The 22,401-nt window shown below is 35.9% G+C and overlaps 1 protein-coding gene across 2 annotated transcripts in view; it reads left to right on the forward strand.

The window, feature by feature from the left end:
• The first annotated feature begins 2,224 nt into the window (after positions 1 to 2,224).
• The window catches only part of mmd (monocyte to macrophage differentiation-associated), a 57,316-nt gene continuing 37,139 nt past the window's right edge, over positions 2,225 to 22,401 (forward strand). Inside the window, exon 1 of one of the 2 annotated variants that reach the window (XR_015479992.1) lies at positions 2,225 to 2,892. Coding sequence is in view for 1 of the 2 variants with exons in the window: in NM_001423757.2 (NP_001410686.1) it covers positions 2,864 to 2,892 (29 nt within the window). In the remaining variant the exon portion in view is untranslated. 2 annotated transcript variants of the gene reach the window in all.

The raw sequence follows: 22,401 nt of genomic DNA on the forward strand, positions 1-22,401 counted from the left end.
GAAAATTTTTGTCTGATTTATGTACAATGCAGTCTGTAAAGTAATATTTTCTGTCTTTTCCTAGATATATTATATAACAAACTTGCTTTGTTTACCAAATAAAGTTAATCTAATTGGATTTGCATTTTAAACATTACATAAATGTTAAAAATATATTATTTTTTATTTCTTATATTAAGGTTTTAGTTACGATACTCCCAAAATAACTCAGCAGAAATCCGCAGACTTCCGCAGAAAAACTTCCGCAGATTCCGTCTGGCCCTGCTCCTTACTTGTCCTGCTTTTAGTGCTTTTTCCATTGTTTGGTCTTATAGTAATGGTGTTTTATGAAATGTTCCTCTCCACTGATAGGAGATATTAGAGTGTGTCTCTAATTCAGTGGTCTTGTGGCCTGATGCATAATAACATTTATTATATTTGTGCTGCTAAGACAAAGTATAGGAGCACGCCGAAACACATGCAACTAAGATTATTCAATAAACCTTGCTCTTTTATTATCATCACTTCATCTCCTGCTTCTGCTCTTCTCTGGCTCACTTCCACAGTCAGGCTGCTAATTCAGTTGAATATTGGTTAACAGGTTTGGATATTAAAATTCTGCTGACTAGTTGTCTAAATCAAAGTGGGGGTCGCAGGACAATGAAAATCTATTTTTAACCAGTTAAACTCTGGTTTTAACTCAGTAAAGCTCGTTTTTAGGGATTTCCACCTGGATTTTGAGGTGTAAATGCAAACCCTTTGAATTTTCATCAAACACTTTTGAATGTGTTTAAAATAACCGTATATGTTGATTGTGTTATAATAAACACCTAAAAAAAAGAGGCGCTTTTTGTATTTTTTTATTTATAAACTTAAATTTGAAAGTGTACCTTTTAGGTTCTGTGTGGTCTAGCTTGCTGTAATTAATTTTGGTGGTTCCTGCACATGTCTGTAATCATAGGAAAAATGTCTCCACCATAATCTATGCAAAAGTTATTGCATTCCAACTGATGAGAGGTGCTATACAAGCCACAGGGACCGATCATTGTTTACATATTTCACTATTCTTTTGTTTGATCAAACATAATTCACTGTGTTTGGACCACGTCAGACATGTAAAATGATTAATTATGCACATCACCTCAAAAACAGAGGAGAATGGCCCTGAAGGGCACAGCATAAGGTAAGAGATGACAGCTTTCTGTGCTATCTGGGGCTGCTCATTGATCATGAATATATTGTTTTCACTTCTGCACCATGGAAACACCGCGATTCATTCGACAACTGTTTGATATGTGAATATAATTCAGTAAAAAGAATGCTAGAACCGTATGAGAAGAATAAGGGAGTTAAAAAAGCTTCGTTTCGGTCTGTTTGGACCCAAGAAATGAAGGAAAAATTTGTGTAAATTTGGCAGGAGTACCGGTGTCTGTTTGACGTGTGAGCTATACCACAACTGGGTTAAAAAAAGGTTTGAGAGAAATTGCTAAATCCCTTCAAAACCCAGGTAAGCAAAATAAGTACATTTTCTACCCCACTGAAGGCTTCTCAATATGTAGGATTGTTAATAACAAAAGATATACTTAGTTTTTTATGTCACTTCTTGCATGTGTTTGGTTGTGAGACGTAGTTTGTGGACTGAGACGAAGTTGTCGGCGATTCTTTCTATTGTAAAGTCATGCAGTGTGAAAGCCCCTATCGCCGATCTATCTTGCAGCGACAGAAGGCTAGCCCAGATAGTCATTCAGTTTGAAAACATCTGTGACGACACTACTTTGAACATCATGTGCTTTAGACTTTGCGACTAGATCGTTAAAATAGAGCCCATGATAGCAGATGTCATGTCTTTAGTTCATTCATTTTACTTCAGCTTAGTCACTATTTCAGAGGTCACCACAGCCTAATGAAGCACAAACTACTCCAGCATATGTTTTACGCAGCGGATGCCTTTCCAGCTGCACCCCTGTACTGGAAAACACCCATACACACATTCACACTGATACTCTATGGCCAAGTTAGTTAATCAAATTCACCTATACCACGTCTTTGGACTGCGGGGGAAACTGGAGCACCCGGAGGAAACCCACACAAACACAGGGAGAATATGCAAACTCCACACAGAAATGCTAACTGACCCAGCCCAGGGTCAAACCAGCGACCTTCTTGCTGTAAGGCGACAGTGCTAACCAATGAGCCACTGTGCTGCCCCGTCTTGAGTATTTAGAGCTTTCCATTGTTGGTATATGTCTTCACAAATTCAAGCTTAGGCAATATTGCATTTTACTGTAAGAGAGAGAGAGAGAGAGAGAGAGAGAGAGAGAGAGAGAGACAGAATGAGAGATTTAGTGAGCTAATCCCTGACAGGTCTGTCTGTTCAGAGTTACAGCTTACGCTCAGTCTCCGTCCTGCAGGTCTCACCATCATCATCGGCGCCACCATGAGCTTCATCGCGGACGATGTGGAGATCGACCCGGTCACCCTCAACCTCATCATCCTGATCGCCAGCTATGTCATCCTCCTCCTCGTCTTCCTCATCTCCTGCATCCTCTACGACTGCCAGGGAAAAGATCCCACCAAGGAGTATGCACCTGACCCCGTGCCCAACGTCAACCCGGCGCCCATCCGGCTGGTGGTCATGCAGAACTCGCCCGCCAATGCCCGCTGGGACCAGAACAAGATGGTGACCTCTTACGATCCTCCAGGCACAGAGAAAAAGAGTACTTTGGTCTGACGGGACTGATAACAGAGGCCCAACCACAGACAATCATTCTTTTTTTATCTATCCACTGTACTGTACATATGCGAACATACTGTATCTCTCATTTATATTTTTGTGAACATAGTCTTTTTTAATTATTCAGAACTTTCTTTGCGAGACTAAACCATGCTTGGATTGGATTATCTAAAGAAACGGTGAGTAAACCTATTTTTATTGTTTCTGTTGTTCCTTCTTGTCAGAATTGACATTGCTTTATGACAGACTGATATTTGTTTTGGTAGTCTGGGATGAGGAACTCTGTGGTTTCAGAACAGATCTCAGTAGTGTCTCACACTGGGTTCAGATTTGCAAAGAGGGAACATTTTGCTTGGGAGAATTTGTTCTCTCACTGTGGACTGTGGCACTATTGGATTGTTTGTTCTTTAAAAGTAACATAAATTGTTTGTACTTAAAAAAAAAACGTTAATGGATTGTTTGTTCTTTAAAAGTAATGTTAATAGAATGTTTGTTAAAAGTAATGTTATATTTATTCTTTAATGGAATGTTTGTTCTTTAAAAGTATAACGTTATTAGAATGCTTTTTTTTTTTTGAAGTAACGTTAATAGAATTTTAGTTTTTTTTTAAATTAACGTTAATGGATTGTTTGTTCTTTAAAAGTACCGTTAGCGGAATGTTTGTTCTTTAAAAGTAACGTTAATGGATTGTTTTTTCTTTAAAACTAACGTTAATGGAATGCTTGTTCTTTAAAAGTAACGTTAATAAATTGTTCTTTATAAGTAGCGTTAATGGATTGTTTGTTCTTTAAAACTAACGTTATTGGAATGTTTGCTCTTTAAAAGCAACCCGGGCTCATTGTGGAAAAGTAGCCCTGTGGACGTTTCTGGAGACTGCAAAATGCGTCTCGGGAGGTACGCATTCGAGCAGTTTTTGTTTTTGCGAATCCGCGAGAGGCCGCTCTGTGCGCTTTTTCGCGTCTCGGACGCCTCTCGGGAGCGTGCACGCTTGTTCTTGCGTGAAAAGCAGCCGGAGGCCGCTGTAGAGCCAATCGGCCGACCCAGCCGCCCTCCTCCTCTTTTCCTAAACCCAAGCGACGATTTGCAAAAGCCGTCCAAAAAAAAGCCCTTTTCCAATTTTGACCGCGTTTTCGGATCTCGCCCCGTCCAAACTCGTTCGCTTTAATTTTTTTGGATTCTGTTTTTCATATTACCTGATTTCTAAAACCGCTCTTCCCCGGACTCGATCCCGGTCGTCGCCGTGGCCGGCTCCTTCTCCCTCCGGGTCTACGCTCCGCCGACGTAACGCTGCGAGCTAAGCGGACATAAAAAGCCCTCCACATGGAGGCGAGCTGAGGAGCGAAGCGGCGTCACACCGCCCCGCACCGTTCGCAAGTTAATGAAGGTTTTTTAAGTAACGTTAATAGAACGCTTGTTTTTTTAAAGTAACGTTAGTAGATTTTTTTATTCTTTAAAGGTAACATTAGAATGTTTGTTCTCTAAAACTAACTTTAATAGATTATCTGTTCTCTAAAAGTAATGCTAATAGAATTATGTTTAAAAGTAACAATAATAGAACGTTTGTTCTTTAAAAGTAACGTTAATAAAATGTTTGTTAAAAGTAACATTACATTTATTCTTTAATTGAGTAAAACTAATGTTATTAGAATATTTGTTTTTAAAAGTAACATTAAAAGAATGTCTTTTTCGATCAAAGTAACAATAATGGAATGTTTATTATTTCAAAGTTACATTAATGGAATGTTTGTTTTCTCAAAGTAACGTTGATATAATGTTTGTTCTCTAAAAGTAACATCAGAATAATTGTTCTCTCAAAGTTACTTTAATAGACTGTTTGTTCTCTAAAAAAAGCATTAATAGAATGTCTGTTCTTTTAAAATATAACGTTAATATAATCAGTTTTTGTGACACTAATGTAATCTGTTTTTTAAAGTAACTTTAAAGTTTGTTATTTAAAAGTAACATTAATATAATGCCTGTTTTTTAAGTAAAGCAAATAGAATGTTTTTTTCATGTAAATTTAATAGAATATTTGTTAGTTAAAAATAGTTTATAGAATGTTTGTTCTTTGAAAGTTTCTTAAATAGATTGTTTGCTTTTAAAAGTAACACTTACATCTTTTAAAGTAACGCTAATAGAATTGTTTAAAAGTAACAATAATAAAATGTTTGTTCTTTAAAAGTAACGTTAATAGAATGTTTGTTAAAAGTAACATTATATTTATTCTTTAAAACTAATGTTATTAGAATATTTGTTTTTAAAAGTAACATTAAAATAATGTCTTTTTCGATCAAAGTAACAATAATGGAATGTTTATTATTTAAAAGTTACATTAATAGAATGTTTGTTCTTTAAAAGTAATAATAAAGGAATGTTTGTTTTTTTATGTGAAGTTAATAGAATATTTGTTTGTTAAAAATAGTTTATAGAATGTTTGTTCTTTGAAAGTTTCATAATAGATTATTTGCTTTTAAAAGTAACACTTATATGTTTGTTCTTTTAAAGTAAAGCTAATAAAATTGTGTTTTTAAAGTAACCATGATAGAATGTTTGTTCTTTAAAAGTAACATTAACAGAACATTTTTTCTTTAAAATTAACATTATCAGAATATTTGTTTTTTAAAAGTAAAATTAATAGAATTATGTAGTAACGTTAGTAGAATGTGTTTTTAAAAATAACGTTAATAGAATGTTTGTTTTTCAAAAGTAACATTAAAAAATTATGTTTTAAAAGTATCGTTAATAGAATGTTTGTTCTTTAAAATAACATTAATGAAATGTTTGCTGTCTAAAAGTAACAATAGAATGTTTGTTCTTTAAAATTCACATTAATGAAATATTTATTCTTTTAGGTTAACGATATTACAATGTTTGTTTTTAAAAGTAGCATTAATACAAAAGTATAGCATTAATGGAATGTTTGTTCTTTTAAAGTAATGTTAATATAATGTTTTTTTAAAGGTATCGTGAATACACTGTTTGTTCTCTAAAAGTTACTTCAATAGATTGTTCTTTTCAAGTAACATCAATAGAATGTTTGTTTTTAAAACAAAGTTAATAGAATGTTTGCCCTTTAAAAAATGATGTTAATAGAATGTTTGTTTTTAAAAATTGTGTTATTAGAATATTTGTTCTTTAAAGTAACATTAACAGAATCTTTGTTTCCTTAAAATAAAATTAATGGAATGTTTGTTCTCTGAAATTAACCTTAACAGAATTTTTCGTCCTCTCAAAGGAACATAAATAGATTTTTCCCGTTCTAAAGGGACAATAACAGCATCAAAGTTATCTGATATTTAAGACTATTCACAAAATTGTAGCACAAAAATAATTGATAAATGAATTAATTATTCACGCATCATTGTTGTATGCCGTTCATAAAACATTTTTAGCATGTCATTTATCTAAAAAAATGTTCTATTTAAAATGTAAAAATGTTATTATACATTTTAGAATGTTCATAAAACATTTTAAAGCATTAACATCCCGATATATTTGCAAAAAATATGAAATGAAACGTTGATAGAAAAAAGCTTTTTGTATTATTTAATCTGCAGAGAACATTCAGAAACAGCAGTTATTTATTTTATTTATTTATTTATTTTATTCATTTTTTTGTCATTATTATTAGTTTCTGGTTGTATTTTTAGACTTTTAAACATTAAAACCACTGTACAAACATTCTAACCCTAGCCTATGACATAACACACCCCATCATGAATGTCTGGAGAGCTATAAATGAGCCGTTCCTGAGCAATACATAGGTGGAGATGTTTCCGGGAAGTTTCCAAGGTGCCGGTGATGGGCTTATAAACGGGTTTAAGCCAACAAACTGTATCTATTCTGAGTTGACCGGTCGCACACACTGACCTCATTGGCCTGTGGATTATGACCAATCAGCAACAACCCTGCTAAGGCCATTAGAAGGATAAACTGTAATTTTACATAAAACACGTCAAAGTTTTATAGATTTTACAGACACATTCATGTCTGTACTAATAAGAGGGTTTGAGTTTCTTGCATAAAAGCTTTTATTGAGAGGTCTTGAGCCCATTAGCTGACGCTGAGCTCTATGTCATGTTATGTCTTACTAGCTATTTTTACACTTCAGTTTTTTTTACATTTAAACAAGCCGTATTTTGTCTGCTGATTATATTTAATTACTTCTGCTATAAAGCCACAAGATTTTATATAAACCTGTAAATCCACCACATTTATATTGATGCATTTTATATCAAAGCATTTTAATAGAAAAACTAAACCACATGTATCAAACTCCTGGAGGGCCACAGCTCTGCACAGTTTAGTTCCAACCCTAATTAAACGCATCAAACTAATTGAGTGCTTCAGGATTGTTTGATACCCACAGATAGGTGTGTTGAAGCAGAGCTGTAACTAAACTCTGCAGGGCTGCAGCCCTCCAAGAAGAGTTTGACACCCCTGAACTAAACGCACTCATGGGTATAAATGGACAAGACTAAATGACTAAACTGAATACTGCGGTGCGACACAGGTGGAACTACTAATCATTAAGAAATGGCGGGAGAACAGAACAAAGGAATCACATGGCAATAACAGAAAGCACATGGAACACAACAGATGACACAACAAATGGCACAAAACACAACGAAGACACCAACTGTGATAGTATCAGTATTAACTGACTGAAGCTTTGAATAATTCATGATTGTTAAGTAATAAAATAAGTCAAATTTATAAGTCAGATATTAATAATAAACAACAACAACAATAATAATAACCGGCTACAACAGCCCTAAGTATCTTTTCCACCCGAATAATTGAACTGGAGTTCAAACAAATGTGTGTTTGTGTGTGTGTGTGCGTGTATACAATTATGCCGACAAACTGTTGTATAAACGCAATATCACACTCGTAGCAGTGCGATATGGCTGTATATCGGCACTGGTGGGGGCAGTATTTACTGGGGGCAGTAAATCTGACATTTTTGTCAAAATTGAGTTACTGACAAATTCTTATTAAAGGACAACTTATTTACAACATGGGATTTTTTTTTATTGTTTGCATTTTAAGACTTTTTTTTTTAATGTTACACACATACTGTTTGCTCTATGGAATGCAAAAACTTTGAAGCTCAATATCAAACACAGATGGAACCTTATATACATATATACACTCACCGGCCACTTTATTAGGTGCAACTGTCCAACAGCTTCTTATTGCAAATTTCTATTCAGCTAATCACATGGCAGAAACTCAATGCATTTAAGCATGTAGACATGGTCAAGACGATCTGCTGCAGTTCAAACCGAGCATCAGAATGAGGAAGAAAGGTGATTTAAGCGACTTTGAGCGTGGCATGGTTGTTGGTGCTAGATGGGCTGGTCGGAGTATTTCAGAAACTGCTGATCTAATGGGATTTTCACGCACAACAATCTCTAGAGTTCACAGACAATGGTCCGAAAAATAAAAAAAATATCCAGTCAGCGGCAGTTCTGTGCCAGATGAAGATAGCAGAGGTCAGCGGGGAATGGCCAGAATGGTTCCAGGTGATGGCAACAGTAACTCAAATAACCACTTGTCACAACTGATGTCTGCAGAAGAGCATCTCTGAACACACAACACGTCCAACCTTGACGCAGATGGGCTTCAGCAGAAGACCACACCGGGTGCCACTCCTGTCAGCTAAGAACAGGAAACTGAGGCTACAATTCACACAGGCTCACCAAAATTGGACAATAGAAGATTGGAAAAGCGTTGCCTGGTCTGATGAGTCTCTATTTCTGCAGTGAAATTCAGATGGTAGGGTCAGCATTTGGCATCAACAACATGAAAGCACTGATCCATCCTGCCAAATATCAATGGATCAGGCTAGTGGTGGTGTAATGGTGTGGGGGATATTTTCTTGGCACACTTTGGGCTCATTAGTACCAATTGAGCATCGTGTCAACGCCACAGCCTACCTGAGTATTGCTGCTGACCATGTCCATCCCTTTATGACCACAGTGTACACATCTTCTGATGGCTGCTTCCAGCAGGATAATGCGCCATGTTATAAAGCGTGAATCATCTCAGACTAGTTTCTTGAACATGACAATGAGTTTACTGTATTCAAATGGCCCCCACAGTCACCAGATCTCAATCTTATTGAGCACCTTTGGGATGTGGTGGAATGGGAGATTTGCATCATGGATGTGCAGCCGACAAATCTGCAGTAATGCTATCAAGTCAATATGGAGCAAAATCTCTGAGGAATATTTCCAGTGCCTTGTTGAATCTATGCCACAAAGGATTAAGGCAGTTCTGAAGGCAAAAGTGAGTCCAACATGGCACTAGTAAGGTGTACCTAATAAAGTGGCCAATGTGTATGTATATATATATATATATATATGTATATATATATATATATATATATATATGTATATATATATATATATATATGTATATGTATATATATATATATATATATATATATATATATATATATATATATATATATATATATATATATATATATATACATACATATATATATATATATACATACATATATATATATATATATATATATACATACATACATACACATTGGCCACTTTATTAGGTACACCTTAAATATATATATATATATATATATATATATATATATATATATATATATATATATATATATATATATATATATATATACAAAATATTTACATAAATACACAAATAAACTTTTATTTTGGTGAAAGATCACAGTTTTTATTCACAGATTAAACATTAACAGCAGCTGACAGTGAACACATTATGTAAATTAACAAATAACTCCAGTTTCAAATAAATTAGGATTTTCTATTCATCATGATTGTGAAAATGTGCAATTTTAAAATTTATAATAATAATAATAATAATAATGATGATGAAAATAATTATAATCATAAATGCTTCTTAATGACCCAAATATTATTTTGATTTCTGAAGTATAATGCTACTGAAAATTCAGCTTCAAATCACAGGACCACAGTTTATTCAAGTATATTAAAAACACTTTAAATTATATTAATATTTTGCAATGTTGCTGTTTTACTTCATTGGAAAAAATATTTCTCTAATAATCGTATGTGTACATGGTATTGTGGCCATTACTTTAGTAACGTTGGGATATTTTGCAGTATTTTTGCACTCACAGGTTTGTATTACACATGGCTTTCTTCCAACAATAACACATGCTGTCATTTATCCAAGTGTAGCATCATAAAAATAATAGACAACTCAGCGCTGAGGTGATTAGATATCATAATAAGACAATCCGTGGATGTTTAGACACGTCGCCTGTTTCAAAGGTTGAGTGACTCGTAGCATAGAGTCAATATTTAACATTGATAACAGAAGACGGCGCTTTTACTATAACATGAAGAGCACTTAAAACAAGCACTTACCTGATCAAAATCAGACTGCTTTTAGTTTCATTTTCGCCACAATGACTTTACCGCTCTTTAACGGCTTTAAAAATTGAATGTGCGAACTGCAAAGCTTCCGGTTTTACACTTTTAACTCCCTACCGCTAAAGAGATATATCCAGCTGCGGACCCGCAGACCCACACACGTTTCAGGCAAACACACAATCTAGCACACACGATCTATGCAAACCATATATGCTTAATGACCGATCAGTCTTCGATTTTTTTTCTTGTTTAACGACGACTAACTCCTTAGGAGCATTATCGCCACCTACTGTTTTTCACAAATATGGCAATAGAGACCATCCATGCTATTATCGCCATTAGACTGTGGACAGTTTAGGGTGTCCCATTTCAGTCATTATTAAATCTTAACAATCATTTTAACATCTGTGCAGTTTTGGAACTCAAATTAAGTAAGTAAAAATAATTAGTTAAACACTTATTTCTGAAATAGTACACAATATTGTTTATTATGTACAACATATATATATGGCTATGATATGGGTAGCAACTGAAATCTGCAGGAAAGTAGATCTCCAGGAACAGGATTGAGCACCCCTGGTATAGAGAATTGAGTCTGTAAAATAACGAAAAATGTGCTGGCAGTTTATTACAAGGTTTTTGTATTGTAATATGCAACACCAAACCAGACATCACTATTAAAAATGTTAATAAAAGTCACTTTTCTGAACTTTTATGGGTTAAAAGTTGTTGAAAAAAATATATAAAAATAAAACATTAATCACAAAATAAGGAAAACTGCTAATTTATGGTTATTTTTTTTTTACAGTTTACTAGTACTACTACTGTTAATAATATTAATAATAATTAATAATAATAATTAATAATAATCATCATCATAATAAATAAAAGGGGGTGGCTTTTTTAATTTGATTGATTGGATTGGAATTGGGTGGCACGGTGCCTCAAAGATTAGCACTGTCGTCTCACAGAAAGAGGGTCGCTGAGTCCCAGCTGGGCCAGTTGGCATTTTTGTGTGGAGTTTGCATGTTCTCCTCGTGTTGGTGTGGGTTTCCTTTGGGTGCTCCGGTTTCCCAATAGGTGAATGAAATAAACTAAATTGGCCATAGTGTATGTGTGTGTGTGTGTGGGTGTGTGTGTGGGTGTTTCCCAGTACTGGGTTGCGGCTGGAAGGAAAAAATATGCTGGAATAGTTAGCGGTTCATACCTCTGTGGCGACTTCAAAAATAGAGACTAAGCCGAAGGAAAATGAATGAATGAATGAATAATAAATAAAAAAGCATGGCTGTTGTATTTAAAGCATGGTAACCCCAAATCAACCATTATTGTAGAGTAATCTTAACCGTGGAATTTATAGTACAACAATAAATGTAATCACTGCTCCAAAGGATGGAAAAATATAACTATACTTTCATTATAATAAAAGCCCTATTACTAGTATTTATATTGGTAGTTTTAATGCATTTAATGAGCAAATAAATACACATAAAAAAGTCAAAGCTTCATCACAATACCTGACTACACTGCAAATAACGTATTTCTTACTTGCATTTTTGATCATGTTTCTAGTCCAAATATCTAAACTTCTTAAATCAAGAACCAATTTCTAGATAAGCAAAACATATTGTCTTGTTTTAAGAAATCGCATTGTGAAGTGGACGCTGACAAGAAAGCGCGAATCCAAACGCAGGTTTATAACACCAAGAGAGCATGTTTAAGAGAGGACGATCCTAAAAACCTGCTGTGAGGAGCGAGACAGAGAGGATTGTGGGTGTTTGGGTTGAAGACGTGCAGTCTGACAGGTGTGTTTGTACCCGGTCCAGCTCTAGAGGATATTATTTTAACTTTCTCCTCTCAGGTGGCTCTTTTGTCATGTCACTGCGGTTCCTACTCTTACAGTCTATAAAAGAGTAATGAGAACTCGTTACCTTTGGGAACGCACTGCAAGCAGAAACCATCCGGGGGTAATTTTACTTCATAGAGTCCCTCCAGACCTGTACTGGTGACAAGGGGCTCTATTTTGACGGTCCATGCGCAGAGCGCAAAACGCAGGGCGCAAACGCTTTCAGGGCGTGTCAGAACAAATGGTTGAGATTATTTTCTTAAGTTTTAGGTGTGTTTTGAGAATAAACCAATTGGAGCCTCATTTCCCATTCCTTTTAAGAGCCAGCTGCGTCACGCCATAAGCGCATTTTGACGTAAAGTAAGTTCACTTTCGCTCTCGTGGACAGGGAAACCTTTACGCACAGACATCAATTAGCCTATAAATAATTAATTTTGTTTGTTAAGCGCAAATATTTGTTTCAAAACTGTTTCTAAATTCAGTTCTAATTTCTAGCAAACGAATAAATGAACAATAATAACAAAGTGTGGTCAAAAACCTGAGTTATATATTAAAACACATGCTGTGCCCCATATGGTCTGAAACCTGACAGGTGGATAAATCTAAGCTTTTTTTTTAATAAAACAAATATAAATATAGATATAATAAATAATACTGCTAATAATACAAACATCATACAAAAGCAAATTGAATCAACTGAAAAAGCCTCCCGAGATGAAGAAAGTAAGGCAGTTTTTAAATCTTCATGTAGGCTAGAAATTAATGTTTTGTAATATTTTAATCATTTATATTTATATCCTGTATATATCCTTATTATATATATATATATATATATATATATATATATATATATATATATATATATATATATATATATATATATATATATATATATATATATATATATCCTTTAGATATTATATAGTTTTCATATGTAAAGATATTTGCGTATTGCTCTGCATCTTGTTTGTAGTGTGTAAGCGAGGCGCACTTTGCGCCTGACAATAGACCGACTTTGTTCTGGTCTAAAGATCAGATTATTTACAGTTTCTCAAAACAGCAACGCGCCAAAACACGCCTGCTTTTTTAGACCAGAACGCCTATGGGCGCACATTTGAGCGCAAATGCTTTTGCTATTTAAACAGCCTGGCGCAACACCTCAAAATGACCCTTGCGCCGAGCTAAAAGTAGCAAAAGAGTATTGCGCCGCGCCGCGCCTTGCGCCACATTGCGCCGGGTGTATGATAGGGCCCAAGGTGTGCAATAGGCCTATATCGGTTGATGAGCTGTTTAAAAAACATTACCCACCTCTTTTTTTGGTTCATTTGATTGCAAAATATTACATTGTATTATGCATGTATAATGTGGTCAAAAAACTATTTGTTAATACACTTTAAAAGCAATTAATTATTTAACTTAAAAGGTGAGTAAACCCACTGATTTAAAAGGGATAAATCACTCTAAAATTTTAATTTGCTCACCATTTACTCACACTCAAGTGTTTCCAAAGCTTTATGCGTTTCTTCATTCATTCATTCATTTTCTTGTCGGCTTAGTCCCTTTATTAATCTGGGGTCACCACAGCGGGATGAACCACCAACTTATCCAGCAAGTTTTTACGCAGCAGATGCCCTTCCAGCCGCAACCCATCTCTGGGAAACATCCACACACACAATCACACATACACTCATACACTACGGACAATTTAGCCTACCCAATTCACCTGTACCACATGTCTTTGGACTGTGGGGGAAACCGGAGCACCCGGAGGAAACCCATGCGAAGGCAGGGAGAACATGCAAACTCCACACAGAAACGCCAACTGAGCCGAGGTTCGAACCAGCGACCTTCTTGCTGTGAGGCGACAGCACTACCTACTGAGCCACTGCCTCGCCTTATGCATTTCTTTCTTCTTTTTAACACAGAAGACAATATTTTAAGAGGATAAAGCTGCAAGCTTCCAAAGTAGCAAAAATGAATACTATGGAATAAATGGTTTTCAGCATTCTTCAAAGTATCTTCTTTTTTTTATTATTAGAATATGCAAAAAGGTACATAAATTGGGATCATACAAATACAAAGAAACATCAACGAAAACAACAAAACAAAACAACGACAATAATCAGGTACTGGTAGGTGCATGCGTGCGTGTGTGTGTGTGTGTGTACGTGTTTTTGTGACATATCAGGACACAAATCTGTATAATGACATGGGTATGACACAGGTATTACAAAAAGGAGGTGAAATATGAGGACATTGGTGATGTCCTCATTTCTCAAAATGCTTATAAATCCAATAGGATGAGTTTAATCAGAGAGTAAAGCTGCACACAGTCTCCTGTGATGGTTGGGTTTAGGGGTGGGGTGGGGTGAGGGCAATATAATACACGGTTTAGGCTGCATAAAATGAATGGAAACCTATGTGATGTCCCCACTTTTCACAAAAACAAACGTCTGTGTGTGTGTGTGTGTGTGTGTGTGTGTGTGTGTGTGTGTGTGTGTGTGTGTGTGTGTGTTTGTGCGTGTGTGTGTGTGTGTGTGTTTGTGTGTGTGAATGTGTGTTTGTGCATGTGTGTGTGAAGGTAACTTGGTGGACAGGTTAGTACATACATAAGGGACAATAACAGTCAATAAATGAAGCAAATATCACAGATATAAATGAAACAGACAGAAAGAAACCTGTCAGTGGCAAGAAGTAACAGTGATGCGAGTAATGTATGATGATAATAATGACAGTAAAAAGAAAGAAAAAAAATAGTAATAATAACTGACAACAACAATAATAAATCACAAGTGCTACACCAACTACTACTACTGAAAGTTACTAATACTACAACTACACTGTAAAAAATAAATCCGTAAAAATTTCCATTAAAAACGGCAGCTGTGGTTGCCAGTACTTTACCGTTAAAAACATGGTACAAACCGTAAAAGCAATTTTTAATTTTTACGGTAAATTACCGTATTTTATTAATTTATAGAGGTAATATGTCTGTATTTTGAATGATTAACATTTACACATCTTTTGTTTCACAGTTAGACACGTTAGCACACCCACATGAAGAAGGTGGTGATGAGGAAAGTACATAATGAGCCAATGCTCATCACAATCAACTTTTCCCACAAGCAGAAAAGAGTATCAGCATATAGAAGGTGCTCAGTGTGATTCACACAGCTACTAAACACCAGTATGGTAACACGCATAAAATTAAAGTCATGAAATAAACATTGTTTATCAACATTAGATGTAACATAAATCTCTAATGTACATAACTGATGAGAAAACAACTAAAAAGATCCATATTAATGTCAACCAAGTGCATAAAAAGTGATGTGCCATGCAGGGAATTCTAGGAAAGTCAATTTACGGTTATTCGCTGTATATATTAAGAAAACATACCGTTAACCAGGTTACGGATTTGTACTGTAGCATTTTTACAGTGTACTTCTGCTATTACAGCCACAACCACAACTCCTACTACTACAATTTCTATTAATACTGATACTACTTCGGCAACTACTACTACTGATGCTACTACAGCGTCTGCTACAACTAATACTACTACAACAATATCTAAAGTATCTTCATTTGTGTTCAACAGAATAAAGAAACTCATAAAGGTTTGAAACAAGTAAAATCCAAGTAAATGATTACAGAATATACATTTTTGAGTGAACTATCAACGTTAAAAGCTGACATTAATCAAAAAAAAAAAAGCAAATTGGAACCGTTAAGTTGGCCTAACTTAATTAGGCTGGCTTGTGTAGCAACTAAGACTATTGTTATCCCATTTTTCTTAAATTAAACTAAAAATTAAACGCATCTCCTCCTAGAGCTTTCAAGCTATGACCACCAAACTCACACCAGACCTCCAAACTGGTCTGACTCAGGTTGCTATATCTTTTCCGACTGATACGACTTTCGGTTTTCCAAAAAACGTTGCGGGACCGTCGGAAAAATCCCATTGACTTAACATTGGACCAAACTTTGTGAGCTCATAACTCTGCATCAGACTGTCCTACAGACTTCTAACTGGGCTCATTTAACTCAAGACTACCTAACTGCCAATAACTGATGAGCTTTTAACTTTCTGGCCACACCCTAGCAACCACTTTTGGGACCCTAGAAACTGTCCCATAGACTTCCATTCAAAAGACTCTCTTTGACTTTACATTCGGTCAAACTTTGTGAGCCCATAACTCTGCATCAGACTGTCGCACAGACTTCTAACTGGGCTCATTTAACTCAGACTACCAAACTACCAATAACTAATAAGCTTTTAACTTTCTAGCCACACCCCTATCAACCACATACGGCACCCTAGCAACGGTCCCATAGACTTCGATTATAGAGGTTCAGATTGATATTGTCATGCTGCAGTGTGATATCTATCTATCTATCTATCTATCTATCTATCTATCTATCTATCTATCTATCTATCTATCTATCTATCTATCTATCTATCTATCTATCTATCTATCTATCTATCTATCATGCTAGTAACATGCTAATTCATGCTAGAATCATGCTAATAACATGCTAATTCATGCTAGAATCATGCTAGTAACATGCTAATTCATGGTAGAATCATACTAGTAACATGCTAATTCATGCTAGAATCATGCTAGTAACATGCTAATTCATGCTAGAATCATGCTAGTAACATGCTAATTCATGCTAGAATCATGCTAGTAACATGCTAATTCATACTAGAATCATGCTAATAACATGCTAATTCATGCTAGTAACACGCTAATTCATACTAGAATCATGCTACTAACATGCTAACTTATGCTAGAATCATGCTAGTAACATAATCTATCTATCTATCTATCTATCTATCTATCTATCTATCTATCTATCTATCTATCTATCTATCTATCTATCTATCTATCTATCTATCTATCTATCTATCTATCTATCTATCTATTTTTTCATACTTTTTAAAACTGTTTAAAACTAAATAAACTATTACCATCAGGTGTTCACAAGCCAGCCTTAAAGTTTGTCCGCAAACTTTAAGAATCTAGTTTAACTTAATTGCACATGTACTTAATTTCAACTTTTTTAAAAGTAAAATCAACTAATTCCTTTAGTGTGTGGTGATCTATGGACTCTCTTTGAGATCATTCATTTTCCTTCGGCTTAGCCCCATTATTTGTCAGGGGTCACCACAGAAAAATGAACCACCAACTATTCCAGTATCTGTTTTACACAGCGGATGCCCTTCCAGCTGCAACCCAGTACTGGGAAACACCCATACATACTCATTCACACTACAGCTAATTTAGTTTATTCAATTCACCTATAGCGCATGTGTTTGGGCTGTGGGGGAAACCAGAGCACCCAAAGGGAAACCCACATCAACATGGGGAGAACACAAACTCCACATAGAAATGCCAACTGGCCCAGTCGGGACTCAGCAACCTTCTTGCTGTGAAGCAACACTGCTAACCACTGAGCCACTGTGTTGCCCCCCCCTTTCAAGTATCTTGGGGTTTTGCTCACGAGTGAGGGAATGGATGTAACGTGAGATTGACAGGCGGATCGGTGCAGCGGCAGCAGTAATGTGGTCAATGTACTGGTCCGTTGTGGTAAAGAAGGAGCTGATCCGAAAGGCAAAGCTCTCGTCTACGTTTCTACTCTCACCTATGTTCATGAGCTTTGGGTCATGACCCAAAGTACAAGATCTCAAATACAAGCGGCCAAAATGACTTTCCTTTGCAGGGTGGCAGGGCGCACCCTAGGAGCTCTGTCTCCCGGGAGGAGCTCAGAGCACAGCCGCTTCTCCTCCACATCGAGAGAAGTCAGCTCAGGTGGCTTGGGCATCTGCTTCGGATGCCCCCTGGACGCCTACCTTAGGGAGGTGTTCCAGGCATGTCCCATCAGGGAAGACCCAGGACACGCTGGAGAGACTATGTCTCTCGGCTGGCTTGGGAATGCCTCGGGATCCCGCCGGGGGAGCTGGAGGAAGTGTCTGGGGAGAGGGAAGTCTGGGGTACTCTCTTAAGACAGCTTCCCCCATGAACCGGCCCCGGAAAAGCCGTAGAAAATGTATGGAAAGGATGAATGAATGAATTTTGAATTAGCAAGTAATATTTAGTTTTTGAGTGGACTTTCCCTTTAAATCTTTAGGAATGTGCGTCAGCCATGCTACCAAAAGCATGACTGTGAAAGAGGAAAGAGATGCATAAGATACCAAGCACTAATTGAATTAACTTGAATGTTGTTCTGCATTCTAGCTGAATGAGCAAGACATAAAAACTCCATGTGTCGTTTATGTTGAAATGAGAAACACTGATATGCTGTTTCTGGCAGATGAACACTTGCAAAATTCGATAAACATTGATAACTTATCTACCTCATATAGATTAACTAACATTGTTTCCCACAGAGCAGTGTCTGTCAGCGTGCGAAACATGATACGTTGGTTGGTAACTTGTTCGGTAATGTTAGTTTGTGTAATACATGCTTCAGTGAATAAAATGAATGTATTTATTTAAATAAAATCTCATTTATTAGTTAAACATATTCAAGTTTTCAGTGCTTTGTGGGATATTTAGTGTATTCTGACCTTATTTTTAATCAATTTGCAACAATTTAAAATTCACATCGTCATTATGGGGTATTGTGTGTAGAATTGTGAGGACATAAATTCATTTAATCCATTTTTGGAATAAGGCTGTAACAAACAGCTGTGGAAAAAGTGAAGCACTGTGAGTACTTTATGGATGCACTGTATTTTATTTCGTTTGTTAAGTACAAAGATTTGTTTCGAAACTATTTCTAAATTCAGCTCTAATTTCCAGCAAGCGAATAAATGAACATTAATAATGAAGTGTCGTCAAACAACTGAGTTATATCCAAACACACGTCCTGTTCTTATGCCCCATATGGTCATGTAGCTGTCTCCGAAACCCGACAGGAGCACAAATCTAAACCTGTTTTTATTCAAACAAATATAAATATACATATAATAAATAATACTGCTAATAATATTATTATAAAAATGCAGATTGTCAAGAATAAACAAAAAAAAAATTGAAAATGACGTGAAAATTACTGTTGCGCTGGTCTGAAAATACATGCTTCAATAAATAAAATGCATTTATTTAAATAATATCTCATTTATTATTTAAACGTATTCAAGTTTTCAGCATTTTGAGGGATATTTAGTGTATCCTGACCTACAGTATCCTCTGATTAGCTATTTCAGAGGTTACTAGCTCAAAATACAAACCAATTTTACTTTTAGGCTTTGATGTAATGATCTGGCCCACAGCACTATAGCCAGGTGCATCATGGGAAACAGTTATTTTTTGTGTTATTAGTTAAATACATGGGTTGTTTTGTTATAAACTTTATATTTGTTTATGTTTAAATTAGCATCTGTGTTTTAAGCCCAATATTTCTTTGGTTTATTCACCTTATTCTCAGCTGTCGAGCGGGCGCTGCGATTTGAATCTTTTTATCTCGCGACTTCCGGTCACATTCACTTCCATTCATTTTTTGACGTTAACAACTGCTCGTTACGCTGCTTGATGTTGCAATTTAATATTTTCTTATTATATTATGCTACTTGGTCTGTGTAGTCATGCAAACATTTGTTTGTTGAGCAAGTAGTTTGGCCATTTTCTGCCGTTTATTATTCCTAGTCATTTCTCCCATAGGCGACTGAATCGGAAGTTCTAAGACAATCGCAAAAACAGGCGCACTTCCGCATTTTAGAATAAGGTCAATAAAATACTGGTCATTACCATTAACGAGGGTGGTGTGTAAAGAAAGCATCCCTGTGGTATGGTCCTTTGTAGGATATCGTTCATGTTTAAAGCTTAAAATAAAAAGGACAACCGACAGTGTTGTCTCCTACCTACTTTTTCTGCCAGATTGCTAACAGAGACACTTAGGGTCGAGCAGTGTATGTGACATGAGTGTTCTTCTCGCTAACACACTAGAAAGCAAAGTTATGCGCCCTAAATGCTAGCACCCTGCTAGCCGTTTTAGATTATTATTTAAACAGTTTAGGTAGGTTATATTAGCTCCAGTTGCCCACGTACAGCAGTTATTACAATATGTTGAAACAAACATCTGTTTTACTAGAAAGATGTCTTGTGAACGCTTACCATGATTATCCGTGCTCTAAAACTGCCGGTTTCAGTCTGTTGAATGAATATTTTCCTGCATATACTGACTGGCAAGATTTTGCGTTGACAATGGACAGTTAGGGGTGGTCAAATGTATATTTACACATATTAAATAATAATTTTATTATGAAATATACAGATCGGATTTAACCATTACTCAGTACTAAGAGGGTTTACCCGTCATCCATGTTGTTTTGGCATCCTTTCTCCATTTAGGGGGGATCAAGCATTAATTAGGGAAGTCAATCTCCACCAAACCCCCCTGTAATTCACACCCTGATGTCTGTGGATCAAAGAACGGTCACTAAACTAATTCAGATGACATCATCCAGATGTGGTGTTCTAATCATTCTACGGTGTTCTAATTAAGCATTCCATTTAGTTCCATTTAAATGCCTGTTCTAAACCTGACTATTATTAGGTGCACTTGATGCTTTTAAAGCATTTCATTTTGTATTGGAATTCACAAAGCTCGATCTGTATTGCCATAATGCGTTAATATTCAGCCAGCCTGGTGAAAGGGGTGTTTTTTCTCAAAAAGTGGATTAATTATGAGGTTACATTCTCAGAAAAAAAAAAATTGTACAAAGTTGTACCAAATAATAATAATAATAATGTAGAGCTTGTCGATTTTTCTAGCCCAGGGTTTTTCAAAGTCTAAGACAGTGGGCCTCCCTTTTGACACAACTTATCCATTGGCGCTTCCCTCCTCCCAAACACGCACACACAAAATTCTGGAGGTTTTCCTGCTACCTCATCATGCTTGGTTTCAAGGTGTCGCCGAAGTTTAGCGGGTCTCATGCTGTCATTAGCCAAAATATCTTGACAAACCACACATAAAGGTCGTGGTTCATCAGCTGATCCTGTCCACGTAAATCCTAAACTCAAATACTGATCATATGGTCGTCTTTTGGGTTGAACTTGAAGGCTTTGAATCGGGGGGGTCCCAGAAACCGATCCATTGTATTAGCAGCATGATTAGCAGGCATATACCTGTATTGGTGGGCTTGCCAAACAGAAGCGAATTCACAGCTATGGCCTTCTGGGTAAAAAAGGTTTTCTTATTTTTGACGTATTATTTATTTTAGCTTTGTTTAATTAAAACGTTTAAAAATAATTAAAAAATACATATAATAATTAAACTTAATAATTATATATTTTTTTATATAATATTTTTCCCGCGCCTCCCCTGACATGCTCTGGCGCCCCCAGGGGAGGCACGCCTCACACTTTAAAACCCCTGTTCTAGCCTCTTTCATATAAAAAAAACTGTACATTTGAAAACTTATGGAAAACAACAATAGGCAAATTATTATTATTATTATAAACTTTATTATGGTCCACTTTTGGTGCATCACACCTTTTTTTGGTCATATTTTTTCTTTCAAGAGAAAGGTCCACGATTTAGAATAAAAGTTTATTGTAAAATGCAGTATAGATCAGTGAACCATGACTTCACTTACGTCAGATTCCACTTGGTCATAAAGCCTTTGATGGGTTATTTTTAATAATTTATGATGGCTTAGCATTCAAAATAGGACAAATGAGCTCATGTAAGAGACAAATTCTGGACCTTTGACGGTGGAACCACCCGGAACCCCACACACACACACACACACCCTCCCCCCTGGCTACGGGCCTGATATTATTCATAGACAGGAGCGGTTGAGAAGACGTCATGTAAGATTACGAGGAGGAAGAGAAGGATCAGCTTTCCTTTTAACGTCTTAGCGTAATTCCCCTTTTTCATTTAGCGCTTTTGACTTCCTCTAACTGCAGTACCAGACCATTAATAGCAGGAAGAGATTGCTGGGTTTAAGACCTTCAGTACATTTGTTTTTGTTTCACAAAAATAGTCGAAATGTTCATGCATGCATGTGACTTTTAAAAGCCTCCGTCTCTCTGTGTGCACTGCAGCAAGGGTTAAGCTGAAATCCGCAATAGCCCTACTTCTTATCTTGCATTTACCTAACAGACACGCTGTCCAAACGCCATGCAGAGCAGCTATTTATAGCTGAAAGCGAAATTAATACATGAATTAATTACTTTTACAAATATTTCCCAAATGATGTTTAACAGAGAAGGAAATTTTCAAAGTATTTCATATTTCCTCTGGAGAAAGTCTTATTTCTTTTTATTTGGCTGAAGAAATGCAACTTTATTTAGTTTTTTTTTTAATACCTTCTGTTGTCTTTGAATTCTGTATACACCGTTCACTCTTTAGATCAAAAATGACGTGCCTTCACTAAACCTCTAAAATAAAGCAGCTAAAATTAATTTCAATCCTCAAAT

The sequence above is a fragment of the Danio rerio genome, chromosome 3, assembly GCF_052040795.2.
Source record: "Danio rerio strain M-AB ecotype USA chromosome 3, GRCz13ab, whole genome shotgun sequence".
NCBI classification, from domain to species: Eukaryota; Metazoa; Chordata; class Actinopteri; order Cypriniformes; family Danionidae; genus Danio; species Danio rerio.